Source organism: Alligator sinensis, unplaced genomic scaffold, assembly GCF_000455745.1.
Source record: "Alligator sinensis unplaced genomic scaffold, ASM45574v1 scaffold377_1, whole genome shotgun sequence".
NCBI lineage: Eukaryota > Metazoa > Chordata > Crocodylia > Alligatoridae > Alligator > Alligator sinensis.
This window is the reverse complement of record NW_005842047.1, coordinates 2,307,932-2,322,065: the sequence shown is the minus strand read 5'-3', so window position 1 is coordinate 2,322,065 and position 14,134 is coordinate 2,307,932. Positions and strand designations below refer to the sequence as shown.

At 42.8% G+C, this 14,134-nt stretch overlaps 1 protein-coding gene across 2 annotated transcripts in view; it reads right to left on the bottom strand.

The window, feature by feature from the left end:
* Window positions 1-14,134, bottom strand: part of DYNC2LI1 (dynein cytoplasmic 2 light intermediate chain 1) — a 34,439-nt gene that overhangs the window by 1,904 nt on the left and 18,401 nt on the right. The window contains exons 12-13 of one of the 2 annotated variants that reach the window (XM_025203205.1): window positions 7,577-7,669; window positions 2,655-2,790 (exon numbers count right to left, since the gene is read on the bottom strand). In XM_025203205.1, coding sequence (XP_025058990.1) covers window positions 2,692-2,790; window positions 7,577-7,669 — 192 coding nt within the window. In that variant the 3' untranslated portion in view covers window positions 2,655-2,691. The remainder of the gene's footprint in view (window positions 1-2,654; window positions 2,791-7,576; window positions 7,670-14,134) is intronic. The other variant, XM_006022844.3, reaches the window with a different exon arrangement.

The window sequence follows — 14,134 nt, the reverse complement described above, 5'->3', positions numbered from 1 at the left end:
CAAACACGGTAATAATTTGCTCCGCAAAAGAGTTCCATTATTTCTGGGCCAGATGCCTTCATCAAGAGCATGAACAGCTCTGTAGGAGCTTTTTTGTTCAACTGAGACTACACACTTCCAAGCCTTTATACATTGTAGACTTCTTGCTAGGTCTAGCAAACGTGCTAGAGTTCTGAGCACATTCAAAAAGAAAGAGCTGAGTTTCTGGCTTTTCATGAATTTACCCGAGACTTTTTTTTTTTTTTAACAGCTTCCTCAATAGTTCAATTTTTTCACAGAATGCTACCAGCTTATGAGCAGTAAAATAATTTAGTTCACTCACATTATTTGATGTTACTAGAAAACATCTTCAGAGCCAGGATTTAATCTGAATCCACCTAAGCTAAGGATTGTCCTAAATGTAAGAGAAGCTTTTTACACTGTCCTCTGCTTTTCCATTCTTTCTTCTTTATAACATAAAATATCTATGATTTTGAGGTAGCTTTGAACCCTCCAAAGCTTTTCAGGGGTTAGAAAAAGAAGGAATATTGAGGAATGTCCAAAAAAATACATGTGTTCTTAGTAGTGATAAGGTAAAATTATGCCAGCATCATCTTCTCAAATATTATGGAAATGGATAAAGACAGACAATGACCTTCCTTGTACATATTCAGACAGTCTTTATGTGTCATGTCTACGGTTATCTAAAGTATTGACCTTGGAGGTTTATCATATCTGACTAAGCAGAATTTTAAAAAGAAAGACAGATAAAAGATGGTAAGTGGAGTTTGTTTTGGTATAATGATTTTATACAAGCATGACTGACTATAACAAAATGATCTCCAAGAGATCAGTTGATGTAATAAAACTGTAAAACTGAACACAAAATTTTAAATAAATTATTAAATATGCAGCATGTGCTAGAAAGATCAGGTATACCAATATCAAGAGCCATTCAGAACAAAGTTTCATTCAAACCATGTTGAAAAAAGAACAACAAAAGAATGTATTTAGAGTATGGAACTCACTGCTACAGGATGTTGTAGAAGTTTAACCAGATTCAAAAAGGGATAAGACAAATTCTTGGAGGAAAGGGACATCAGTAGCTAATGAACATGGTGTTAGGGGTACAGTGTCTGAATCAGAACTTCCTAGACCTTAAATGCTGGATGCTGCAAGTAGGAGAGGAACAAGGGCAAAATCCTGTACACTCTCCCTTTCAGACATTCTGTGTATCACAGGATATGGTCTGACCCAGTAAATGGCAGTTTTTATCTGGTAGTGGTCTGGCTAGGGATTCTGGAAGAGTATGTGATATCCTTCATGGAGTGAGGTGAAGATCATCTTAAAGTTTGAGGGAGGAGTAGTCCTCAATATGAGCCATGGAAGTAGGCCAGAAGTAAGGAGCTGCCTCCTCATGGTACTGTGCTTTCTACTGTAAGTCATGGCAAGGATATCAAAGAGCCCTAATGATAACCTAGATCTATTATTCATTAAGTCAACCCTCTGAAACGGGATGGCTATTTGAGGAGGGTGAAGAGGTATGGTCCAGTGAAGGGGAAAAGCAGACTTCCTTCAGACGTGGTGCCAAATTAAATAATATCAATCTCTGTTTATGTGACAGCAGTGGTCTCAAGGTTTATGTCATCCTTGGAATCTGTGAACTCTGAGTCTATAACCACTTGTACTACAAGTCACCTCCTAACTTGAGTTTGATGTTTCCACATCAGTGGCAGGATTGGTGTTGGTTTATGTTTATCAGTACCATAAGCATAGTCTCTAAGACAAGGAAGTCTTTTCTTTGGAGATGCATTTCTGCATTTCCTTGCAGAATGACACTAAGCTGTGCCAGCCATCTCAGCTTCTCTACTGAAACTCATTTTCTTAGTATCTGGCTTCCACTGTCAGCGCGTTTCTCTCCTTAGTATCAAGTCTCTAGTGTCATATTACCACTCTGGAGTAAACTCAAAGACACTGGTTTCCCTGTCACATTACTGGACTTGGTACTTAATTCTTTGGTGTCTTGACGTGACCCATATTAACTGCTCCAACTAATGGAGCAAAGGTCAATCATCCACAACTTGTAGATCTTGATGGAAGAGGAGACGTGGCTTTTATGCAAACAAATGATTTCTCAAATTGGAAGAAAAAGGAAAGACCTATTTTACAGGGCATGTATATGTTTCTAAGTGTCATGCACTTCTGCCTCGTGGCAGACTCTCAGACTCTCCCATTATTTTTTGGTCAAAGCAGGTAGTTAAATGGACACACTATTTTTTCTCCCAAAAGAACAGATGACTATTTGGTTACAAGATATGAAGAATAAATGCTAAAAACCCAGCAAATTGGACACAGACAGTTTGTGTCATAGTGTCATGAACAATAAGAAGGAACCGAGGGAGGGTCACAGCCCTTATGTCCTTATTCTGCTTTCTTTCATAATAATAAGGATGCCCAAGAGAACGTGGAGCTGTACTGGACATTACTACTCCAATCTTGCATGTATGGGATATATCTTACAGTGGGATCCTCAACTTAAAGAACAGTTAGTTTGGCAAAACTACAGTCTCATAAAAGGGAACAACAGGCACACTTAATTATAGAAGTCACTACATAGGCTGCCTATAAATTTATTTGAGAGTTTCAAGAGACCCTGACCATAATATGTTACGTACACTAGGCACTTTACCAACATAGTGATAGACAATCCTGCTAAATTATGTTGTACTTGCACATTACTTTAAAGAACATTGAAATAAACTGTCCCCTTGAGTCCGAAGTGTCACAGTCATTACAGATAATCTGAAGTAACTATATGAAAATGAAAATAAATTGAAAACATTTTTAAATTGAAAAAACATGCTGCGATACATAAATGACTCCTTGAAATACAAAGCACTAGGTTTCACCGTAAGTCATTTTTACATAAATGTTCCTCTCTCTACTTAAAGAATTATCTTAATTTATGGAATACAAGAACCTAAAGGAAAGAAAATCAGACTTCTCTAGTATTTTCTATCTTGCTTTTAAATTAGGATTTCTAGTAAACATTCTCATATAATTATGGAAAATCCTGTGACATTTAAAAACTGATGGTAACCAGGGCACTGTTTTCTTTTAAATGTATACTGATATTTGACTGCATGTAAGATCAAAATAAATTCAAAGATTATACATTTGTTGTTTCCATTTAAAAAACACACATGTAGTAGTTACCTTATAATAACTGAACTTAAAGATAGTTAATTTTACTATCACTTCTTATTTAATAATGATTGTTTTTGTACTGGTTGCAAGAAAAAAAGTTGGAAATGAAAAGGGTCTTAAAATTATTCTTTTTGTTTAAAAACACATAATTTAATTTTATATAATTTAATCAAAACCTATCAGTATCCAGTTTTACTAGATAAAGATATTATCTATGGAAACAAGGTCAATATAGCTGTAAAATAAAGATACTTAATATCCAATTACACTATATATTCCATGTAAAAATATTCAGTTCTTAAAGAGGTCAAAGATTAGTATTAATATAACACGTACACAAAAGATCAAACTAGTCAGTTAATGAAACATAAGTGATAAGTTTATAATTCACAGGGAATATTTTAAATTCCTTTTTTTTCACAGCTTTTAGAGTGATTGTTTTAACTGCATATCCTTGGTAAGGTAACTGTAGGTTAATTACCTTAAGTAACCTAATGTAACCAAGGCAGAAAGTTTTTTGCATATATAACTGTAGGTTACTCTGGGGCAATAAACAAACACGATAAAACTCTGATAATCTTATTATGGCAGTGATACTGGAATCAATTGGTTCATCTTTACAGGCATGCTAGCAACAGTAAATTTGGGGCTACTTCAGATTATTTGCAGTGCATGTCTACAAAACTGCCTTTCATTTTAACAGAGGGGGCTGAAAAAACTGTGAGACCTCTTCAGCTATTATAGTCTCAAACTTTCCAAGGTCTGCTATGACTATTGGTTTAAACCATGGTTATAAAAAAATGCTCAGAACCAAGTAACCTGCTCTACTTCTACACAAAGATGAGAGAAGAAATATGTGAAACACATTTCACCTGAGCAATTAATAATTCTCATGAAATAATAAACAAAGCTACAGATAATATTTTCAAAATAAGAACCTAAAAATGTATTATAGAAAAACAATCACAAGTGACATCTTCTCTTCTCCAAACAGGAAAAATAAGCAATTCTTAATCTTCCTAGGTCTTATAAACCTCAAGATATGTGGGACTGCTTGCCTTAAAATATTAGAAAGGATACAGAGCTGGATTTATCTCTGTAAAGACCAACATTTGTTTTAATCTGGTGGTTGTTTGGTGATCTACAGAAAATTAGCTTGGTAGTCTCAGTTCAGAAGTCGCAAGTACGTGGGTTTTTATATCATCACAAGTGCACTGATATGCAAGCTGGCTATCAGATTGGCACCAAGAAAAGGAGAAATGATGTTGTTGACTATCATTTTGTTTGGTCATTGTAGCCAGTAATTACAGCCGGTGCCTGAAGCACCCTAGTGAATGTAATCTGGTCCCCATGCCCCATCACTGGCCCGAGTCCACAGCTGACTACAGATCCCAACAAGCAGTGGGAGGGGGAGGGAGCGCCAGGGAGCAGTCATAGGGCACCATGCTCAGCAACAAAGGGACCATTACTGGCTCCTGCTGTTGCTGTCGCTGCCATGGCAATGCCATGCACACAGCAGGGTCCTGAGTGCTGAGTCTGCTCACAGAGATGTTGGGCTGCCACAGCACTGAGGCTGCTGCAGAGATGCTGGGCTGCTCACAGACAAGTTGCCACACAAGGGACATTTCACTTTGGCAGGCACTGGACACCTTTGCAAAAGTGGCTTCTCCCTGGCGGTCATAGGAGCTTGACTGCGTGGGGCCCGCCGGCACTGAAGCAGCAGTGTGCTCTGGGGCTCCAAACACTCCCAGCACTGCTGTTCATGCAAGGGTCTGCCCCGCCTGCCTGGGACGGCAGCACAGGCTATGTGGGGAGCAGGTAGGAGCCAGGGGCGAGGGAGCAACGTGCATGGGATAAGATGACCACTGCCTTCCTCATCAACAGCTGGAGCAGGCAGGAGGGGGGTGTGTGTGTGTGTGTGTGTGTGTGTGAGAGAGAGAGAGAGAGAGAGAGAGAGAGAGAGAGAGAGAGAGAGAGAGAGAGAGAGAGAGAGAGAGAGAGAGAGAGAGAGAGAGAGAGAGAGAGAGAGAGAGAGAGAGAGAGAGAGAGAGAGAGAGAGAGAGAGAGAGAGAGAGAGATATGGTTAGTTAATCCAGCCCTAAACTTCTGTGAATCTTCGGCTATCAGTATCGGCCAAGAAAATCTTTATTGGTCCACCCCTAATCACAAGCATTTTGGCAGACCCAGAGGTACTGAGAAATGAATAGGAAAAATGTAATATGACCTCTTTTTTTTATTCTGAAGTAGCTCCTAGAAATCAAGGCTTAGACTTGATGGCATTAGGGGTAGGACAATGTGGGGAAGCTTACGTTGCTAATTCCCAGTTCTGCATCTGAAGAATTTCAGTCCAAAAATCCAGTACCTTTGACAGCAGAGGTAGGCATTTATTTGTGTCTGAGGGCCACACAGAGAGTTTTGATGAGCTGTCATGGGCTGGGTCAGCACCCTCCCCACCACCTAACAACTTGCCAAAACTCCTTATAGGGCTCTGGGTGGGCAGGGAGCAGTATTTGGGAGGGGGATGAGCGGATGAGGCCCTGTGTGTGTGTGTGTGTGAGGGGGGTGTGGTGTGGAGAGGGCACCTGTGGATGTGGTCGGGAGGCACATGCAGCAGAGTTCACTTGGGCAGTGAGGCCTGCTGCTGTTCTGCATCAGGCCAAGCCCCGTCTATGGCAGCTTGCACCAATCCAGCCTACATCCACCAGCTCGGCCCCAGCTAATGCACAGCTTCTGGCAGCACTGTTCCCAGTGCGGTTGGCCGGGTCCTGCTCTGCTCCCCTTGCCTCCAGAGGGAGTTGTCCAGCTGAAGCTTCTCGCCTGCCCACAACAGCTCAGCAGGGGAAAAAGCAGGAGGAAGAGCTGTCACTGGAGGCAAGGGGAGCAGAACTGCCCTGCTGGCCTGTGGCAGGGCTGTTTCTGGTGTAGCTGCAGCCAGCCAGGAGCTGCTCTGCTCCCCTTGCCTCCAGTGACAGCTCTTCCTCCAGCTCTTGCCCCTGCTGTGCTACTCTGGGTGGGCAGGAGGGGAGGTTGTGCGCAGAACTTCAGCCAGGAGGCTCCCACTGAGCAGCACTGGGAACAGACCCACTGGAAGCAGTGTGCACTGGTTGGGACCTGGGCCTGTGGGTGCAGGCAAGAGTATGGCGTGGACTGCCCTGGAGGAAGCAGATGAAGCTCAGCCCCATGTGGGGTGCTGCAGGGGCACCTGTGGGCCAGATCTGGTCAGTTGATGGGCTGTATTTTGCCCACCTCTGTTTTACAGGTAGAAACTTAATGGAAAAAGTATGGAAATGTAAAAAATCCAAACTCTGAAACCATTTTCTTTTCCCTGTGTTTTACAGCTCTCTCTCAGACAGACTAATAAAGATCCATAATCAAACATCCCTCACAGAAAAGGCCCAGTCAGAAATCTTTCAATTGTAAAACTAAGTGTTATCAGCTTGGTTAAATATTTAAAAATAAATAAATCAGGAGGATGCTGAGGGACCTGTCTTTAATTAAAATGTGACTGGTGATACCTTTATTAGCCACACATCTTATAGTAAACACTAGGAAGTGTAGGTAGGCAAGAATCCTGCTTTACACTCCTGTTTTCCTGGAATGTTTAAAAGGCAAGCCCATTTAAATCAGACTAAGCAGCTCAGTCTTTTTTTTCCACACACATTGTGCAGTTTTAGTATGATTTTTTTTTTGTGCTGAATCATATCCCTCCCATCAAAAAGAGATCAACAAACCCAACCATGAATCTTCCCCATTTCTCCAAAATATGGTAGAGCTGCTATCCATATCCATATCTGGATTTGCTCTACTGATCCAGAGTTTGAGAAATTTTTATTAGAATAAAGCCTAAAGAGTGAATGCATTTTTACTATCTAAATAAACTGCAAGACAAAAGCCATTTAGGAAAAGACCAATGTTGCTTGTTGTTACCATAACTGAAGAAAGAAAAAAGTCTGCCAAGCAGTAGTATTATATCTTTTATCTGCTTTTCAAGGATCCTCAAACCAAAAGGATTCTAGGAATATACACTCTAACTCAGGGGGTTAACAATCTATGACCTGTGGGCTGGATCTAGCCATGGAGCCATTGGATCTGGCCTTTGGCAGTGTGGGAACTCAGTGGCAGGGACTTTGCTTGCTCCACGTTGCACCATACTGTGAGCAGGTGGTTGGGCAGTGGGGAACTTTCCTGTGCCATGTCACAGCTGGGTGGAAGGGAGAAAGGCAGCAGTGGTGGTTGCACCAGCAGTTGGGTCCTAGCACCAGCTCACCTTAGACCTGAGATGGGCCATTCCTGCCTGCTGCTGGAAAAAGTTGCTTTCTACTGCTCTGCATCAGACATCCTGGTAAATCCTCATGCAACCACTTATAACAATCAACAACAAATAATATACCTGGTTCTTCTGAGTTCTCATTGCATCTATTTCATACTCAGCATACTGGGGATCCAGGGCAGGATCCTTGGAATCTTTTAGGTCACTGTTCCTCTAAAAACAAATAAAAAAAAGTGTAAGAATCGCAAATCACAAAGTTTCTTTCAGTGCTCCAGCAAAATATTCAGGAATCAGTTTAAGGTCTGTGTTCACAGAAATACTACTATTCTTGCAAATGCATTAAAAATGAGCATTTGTCATCAATCACAAGAAAAATGAAATAGATCATGTTAATTTAAGAAGCAAAGTTTGTCGCACCCTATCCTCATTGGGAAGCTAGCAGACTGCGGAGTGGACACCTATACGGTCAGGTGGGTGGCCAACTGGCTTAGGGACCGCACCCAAAGAGTGGTGGTGGATGGCTCCTTCTTGGCCTAGAGGGAGGTAGGCAGTGGGGTCCTGCAGGGTTCAGTCCTCAGACCAATATTATTCAATATCTTCAACAGCAATTTGGACGAGGGCATGGAGAGCACCCTCTCCAAGTTCGCTGATGATACCAAGTTATGGGGCAAAGTTAGTACACCGGAGGGCAGGGAGCAGATTCAGGCTGACCTGGACAGGTTGGACCAATGGGCAGAGAGAAATACGATTCAATTTAATAAAGATAAATGTAAGGTACTCCACCTGGGAAGGAGGAACCCCCAGCACACCTATAGGTTGAGTGTCCTTCTCAGCAGCTCGGAGGCAGAGAGGGATCTTGGAGTCATAATTGACTCCAAGACGAACATGAGCCGGCAGTGTAACGAGGCCATCAACAAGGCCAATCGCACCTTGTCATGCATTAGCAGGTGCATGACTAATAGAACAAAGGAGGTGATGCTCTCCCTCTATGCGGCACTGGTCAGGCCGCAGTTGGAGTACTGTGTCCGGTTTTGGGCGCCGCACTTCAAGAGGGACGTGGGGAATCTCGAGAGGGCCCAGAGGAGGGCCACTCGCATGATTAGTGGCCTTCGTGATAGACCCTGCAGGGGAGGTTGAGAGAGCTGAAGCTCTTCCGCCTTCACAAGAGACGGCTGAGGGGAGATCTTGTGGCCACCTGTAAATTTATTAGGGGAGGTCAACGGGGAATAGAGGAAGCGCTGTTTACTAAGGTGCCCCAGGGAGTGACTAGGAATAACAGGTGTAAACTAGTTGAGAGTGGATTTAGGTTAGATATTAGGAAGAATTTTTTCACAGTAAGGGTGGCCAGGATCTGGAATAGGCTTCCAAGAGAGGTGGTGCTATCACCTAGCTTGGAGGTCTTCAAGAGGAGGCTAGATAGTCACCTGGCTGGGGTCATCTGAACTCAGTCCTCTTTCCTGCCAGGGGCAGGGGGTCGGACACGATGATCCATTGTGGTCTCTTCCGACTCTACAATCTATGAATAAGATCTTCATTCTTACCAAAGTTTAATTCTTAGGAGGGCTGATTACTAATCTAACTCCATGCCTCATTTCTCTGAAAGTGAAAAACTGCAAAACTTGCCTGCTTGTTGTGCATCTCCCAAAGTGCAAAAAGTGACATGACAACCTCTTCAATAACACTTTCAGTGTCCTTTGTCATATTCATCCAAACTGTCCCCATGCTTCTGCCTTGCACTATAGTACCATATGGTTTTCCCTATAGTCTGAAAATCTTGAGCACTGTCATGGTATTACTGAATTTGTTTTTATCCATTAAGTTCTTTTTATGTCTCGTAATTTACATTGAGAACTAACAGAAAAAAGTTTGGACAAAGGATCCTAAAAGTTTAAATAACTATACCTTCACCAAACATTTTGACTCTACTGAAACTCTCTGTATTTCATTCTTTAATCCTTCTCAAACAGAATAAATCTTATCAGCCTCTCCATTCCTCTTTTAATGACTAAGGATATAACCAGCCATTATCTTTGGAGCAGGATCAGTTGTGTTGGGATGTGTCCCAGACCAGATGATTGCTTTACTGGCAGATGTTGCCTGGAACTGTTGTCCTGCTGGGTCAGGCCCCTGCTGTGCTTGGATATCAATCCTGTAGAGCAATGGCCTAGGCAGTGCCCCAGATCGGGGTGCAGCAGTGAGATGCCACAGGAATCCCCTGGTTGAAGTGCATCAGGAACCCCTGTAGGGCATTCTCACAATGCGTGTCTGCAAGCAGGTGAACTCCCAAGCAGGTTCCCCCGCTGACAGATGCGTGCCAAGGTGTGGCAGTCTAATTTCTGCAGTATGCAATAAGCAAACAGACATTCCCTGACTTAAGGGCGCCAAACTGTGATTACCTTTGCCTGCAGCAACATTTTTGGGTATTTGGAGTGCTAGAATATCTGTTTGCTCACAACCTGTGCTGCCATAAAAAATTTATGGAGGCATAAGGACAACATGTTTGCACCTTCACTTATGTATGGACCTATATGCATAGTTCCAGCTTGTCTGGAGTAGGGGAAGATAACTTGAGATCTGGACTGAGTAGATTAGAGTACAAAAACTGTGGAAACTACGTAAGCTTGAAATACTTGTCTGAAGTTTGGACAAGCATTTGTATTTTACTGTCTCTTTTGTTTATCCTTTTTGACTACTGCTAGTTATGACAACCTCCTGTCTTCACCAATTGTCCCTTAACCTATTCACTTCCTACAAAGACCCATTCAAATGTGCATCCCTAAACAACCAGCATGTTTTTAGTGGCTTTCAATCAGTAAGTGTCTTCAGCAAATGCTGGTAGGAAACTGTCCTGTCACATGCACTTATGAAAATATCACATTTATGGTAGAAACCAAATAATCTAAAATTGTGTACATTATTTAGCTATTTAAAAGAGTACCTTTTGAGCAAATGAGAAAATATGCTACTAGCAAAAACAATAAAATGGATAGAAAAATAATAAATATAAGTTTAAGAATTAAAATTTTATCTGTAATATTTTTGCTAGCAGCTTCTTTCCTCAACCATAACAAATAGGTATAACCTCCCTCTCTCAATTCAGTTTCATGTCCTCTGTTGTTAGATGTCTTAGTACTAAATGTTTATAAGATGTGCAAGCACTCTAGCAACAAATTATTAACTTTCAGACAACAGTCTGAAATTACGTTAACTAACTGGAAGACAACTCTGCATTTAAGTCTGCTGTTTGATAAAAATTCTGATTGTTACATACTGCATTCTAGTCATTTACCAGTACAACATGGTGGCCTGAATGAGAAGAAAAACTGCTAGGACAGAGAAAATTACTGGGCAAGATTTTTCTTATTCTGCTGTACAGCATCTCTCCTCATTCAGAACAAAAACAAAGTAGGAAGCAGTGAGTTACAGAAATGGAGAAGGAGAAAAGATAAAACAGAATTATAATTATTAACATAATAGGCAGAAATAGAAATCTCTCCACATAAGGTGAGCTTTATAATTTAAGGAACTATTTGGGAACCAACCCAATAAAATCTTATTACAAAAAGATACATCCACAGAGAAATGGAAAACATTTTGCAAATTTTCTTCTATTCAGAGGAAAATTCAGATACTTTCTGATTTCCAGCTGCACCAGAGACCAGAAAGTGAACCCCATTTTCTTCCAGGAACAGTTTCCAAAATCCCAGCATGTTACTTTTATGAGGTTTTAGCATCTTCAGCAACTTTGAGGCCTTAAGTCCCTGACATTTTGAATGGAATGACATGGTAAGACATATGGATGAATAAAATGGACTGACATATGGATCCATATCTGAACCTGAAACTTTTCTCCACTCTCAAACACTGTTGAAGCTAATGAAGAAATCCTATTGAATTAAATTTTCTTTCAGTGCCCCGAATAAGTGTAAATGGTTCTGCAGAAAAGGCTGAAGTCAAGCCCCTGCTGTGGACCTGCGAAGCCAGCAAAATCAACACGGGATGGGTCCAGGAGAAAAAGGTAGGCTCCAGGGGCATGAGACAACATGTCCCAGGGAGCCTGCACTGATTGGCCTCGAAGGTGGACCAGGCAGTTTAAAGAAGATGCCAAACAGAGGATTGTCATTTGGCATTCCCCGGAGCAGGAAAAATGCAGCAGAGATGAGAGCTGTATGGACCGGGGAAGAAGAGGGCCCAGGCAGCCAAACCTTGGGACCCAGATGAGCCACAAGTGAGAATCAGACTTGTCCTCCAGGAGAGATAAGTAAAAGCAGACGGCAGGGCAGTGTGGGTCACTCTGGCAACCCTAGAGATGGGTAAAGGCGGGAGACATTTCCAGGACAGCCAGTGGAGACTGGTAGAGTGGGGGAGAGGATGGACCCAATGAGACTAGCATGCGTTGGAGGGAAGTCGAGGTGAGTGAGGGCAAAGGAGGGATTTGCCCAGTAAACCCAAGGAAAAGAAAAGAAGAGTGCAGGACTGATTGGTACAGCCTAACTGAATTATGAAAAAGTGCAAGAAGCAAGAGTGATTTAAGTTTGAATGAATTGGAGGCTGTGATTAAGAAATACACCATGATTTACTTTATCGGTGCAAATAAATGGCAACTGGGAAGAAGTACAAAGGGGTTGATTTATGATTAAGCATGGTCTTAAAGCCTGTACCTTAGCGTCTCCAAGGAAATTCAGTTTGTAAAGCCTGAAGTAAGGCCAAGGAAAGGCTGAAAGAATAAATAAGTTGATCTGAGGACCTGAGGACTAGTTATAGGAATTCTGAGTTCCACGAGGGAAGACACGCAAGAAGTGAAGGAAAGTGAAAAGAAAGTGTTGCTCACAGATAACCTGACAACTTAATACCAGAGAGGGATTTGATCAGAGGAGAAAGAAGGACCAGTGAGCAACAGACTAAACAACTTGACAGAACCCCGAGAGGGGGCTTTGCTAGGCATCCCCACTCCATAAAATAAAGATATTTAATATGCAATTACACTATATATTCCATGTAAAAATGTTAGGCATCCCCAACAGGGATTTTCCACCACCAGCCTGAGAGGAAAGGGGCAGGGTGTAGAGGAGGTGGAGCCCTGCAGAAGACTTGGGACCCTGCCAGACAGACCTTTGTCCGAAGAGCCATCCAACCTTCTTAATGGAATTAAACTATCAAGGTGTGATGGGCAAGTAAGAGGGTGGAACAAAGATTAGTGGTTTTCCAGCACAGTGCTAGGTTGAAGGCACACGTGCGCTCACAGGTCCATGAAGGAGTCTCATCTGCTTGGAAATCCCCATTTTCCTGGTTGACACTTCCCATGGCACAGTTGCTACTTTGGATCAGAAATAAGGCCCTGGCATGTTGATTTGACTAAAAGATGCAAGCCATGATAGAATGATCATTCTCCCAAGCCTCATTCCTATTAAAGTCTGGGCTGGTGGCACAGCAGTACAGCAAAGGCTTCACTGTGAAACTCCTGAAAAAACTGCCTAGAGCAACTCTTGAATTTGACTTAAGGCTTGCAGGGCTTCTTGGGTGCCTGTAGACATGCAGAGACACTGCTCCTATGCAATATAATTACAGCATGTCAGAACAGGCTCAATTAATCGAGTGAGGCTTGGGAGAATGATCATCATTCTCTCAGAGCCACTCTAACTAAAGTGCCCCATCCTCACCCCCACCCCTGGAGCATGTGCAAAGATGTCCCTTGATTGCTCTGGTAGGGTGCAGAGGGAGCTGCTTCAGCAGTGCTGTCTGGAGAAACCAGAGGATTAATATGTCAGCACTCTGTTTATACCTCAGCTGAGGAGAACAAAGACTTAAATGCTAAATTAAATCATTACTTTATAAAAGCAAATAAAATTTAAAGTTGCAAAGTAAAGTAGTTTGGAGAAATTGATTTGCCAGCATTTGGCCTGAACTGAAAGGCAATGGTTTAGTCAACCATACTGAACTGTCTCTAAAATCTGCAGATTATCTATTTGTTCTGAATAAGAAGAGTAAGTGTTAGGCCTGTGCAAACCAGCTAGTATTCACTTCGGACTCAGATTTGGCTGATTCGGGTAACGGCGATTAGATTCAGTGATTTGAATCACTGTCCCAAATCAATTCGGCTGCATCTGTTTCGGAGATTTGGCTGCCACCGAATCAGTTGAATCTCCAAATTAAACAGGCCTCATCCCCGTCCGCTCTCCCCACCCTGTCAATGGCTGCCCTGCCCAGCCCCAGCTCCAGGCTCTTAAAAAAAAAAAGCCCAGCACTCACCGGCTGCTGCCAGGCAGGGGAGAGCAATCCCCGCTGCCCCCTACTGCTTGGGGGGCTCTGTCACTAGTCTCCACCCCCCACCTGCTCTCCCAGCCCCAGCGTCCTGGCTCTTTAAAAAAACAAACAAACAAAAAGCCCTACTCACTGGTTGCTGCCAGGCGGGGGGCAATTCCCACTGCCCCATGCTGCGTGGGGGGGCTCTGCCATGAGCCCACATCCCCTGCCAGCTCTCCCAAACACCTCCATGGCTGCCCCGCCCAGTCCCAGCGTCAGATCTTAAAAATAAATAAATAAAAGCCCCACACTCACCAGCTCCTGCTAGGTGGTGGTAGGGGGGAATCCCCACTTCCCCCCACTGCCCCATGCTGTGTGGGTGGGGGGCTCTGCCACAAGCCCCCAGAAGCCCTGAGGCTGCTGGCGCAGCCCGTG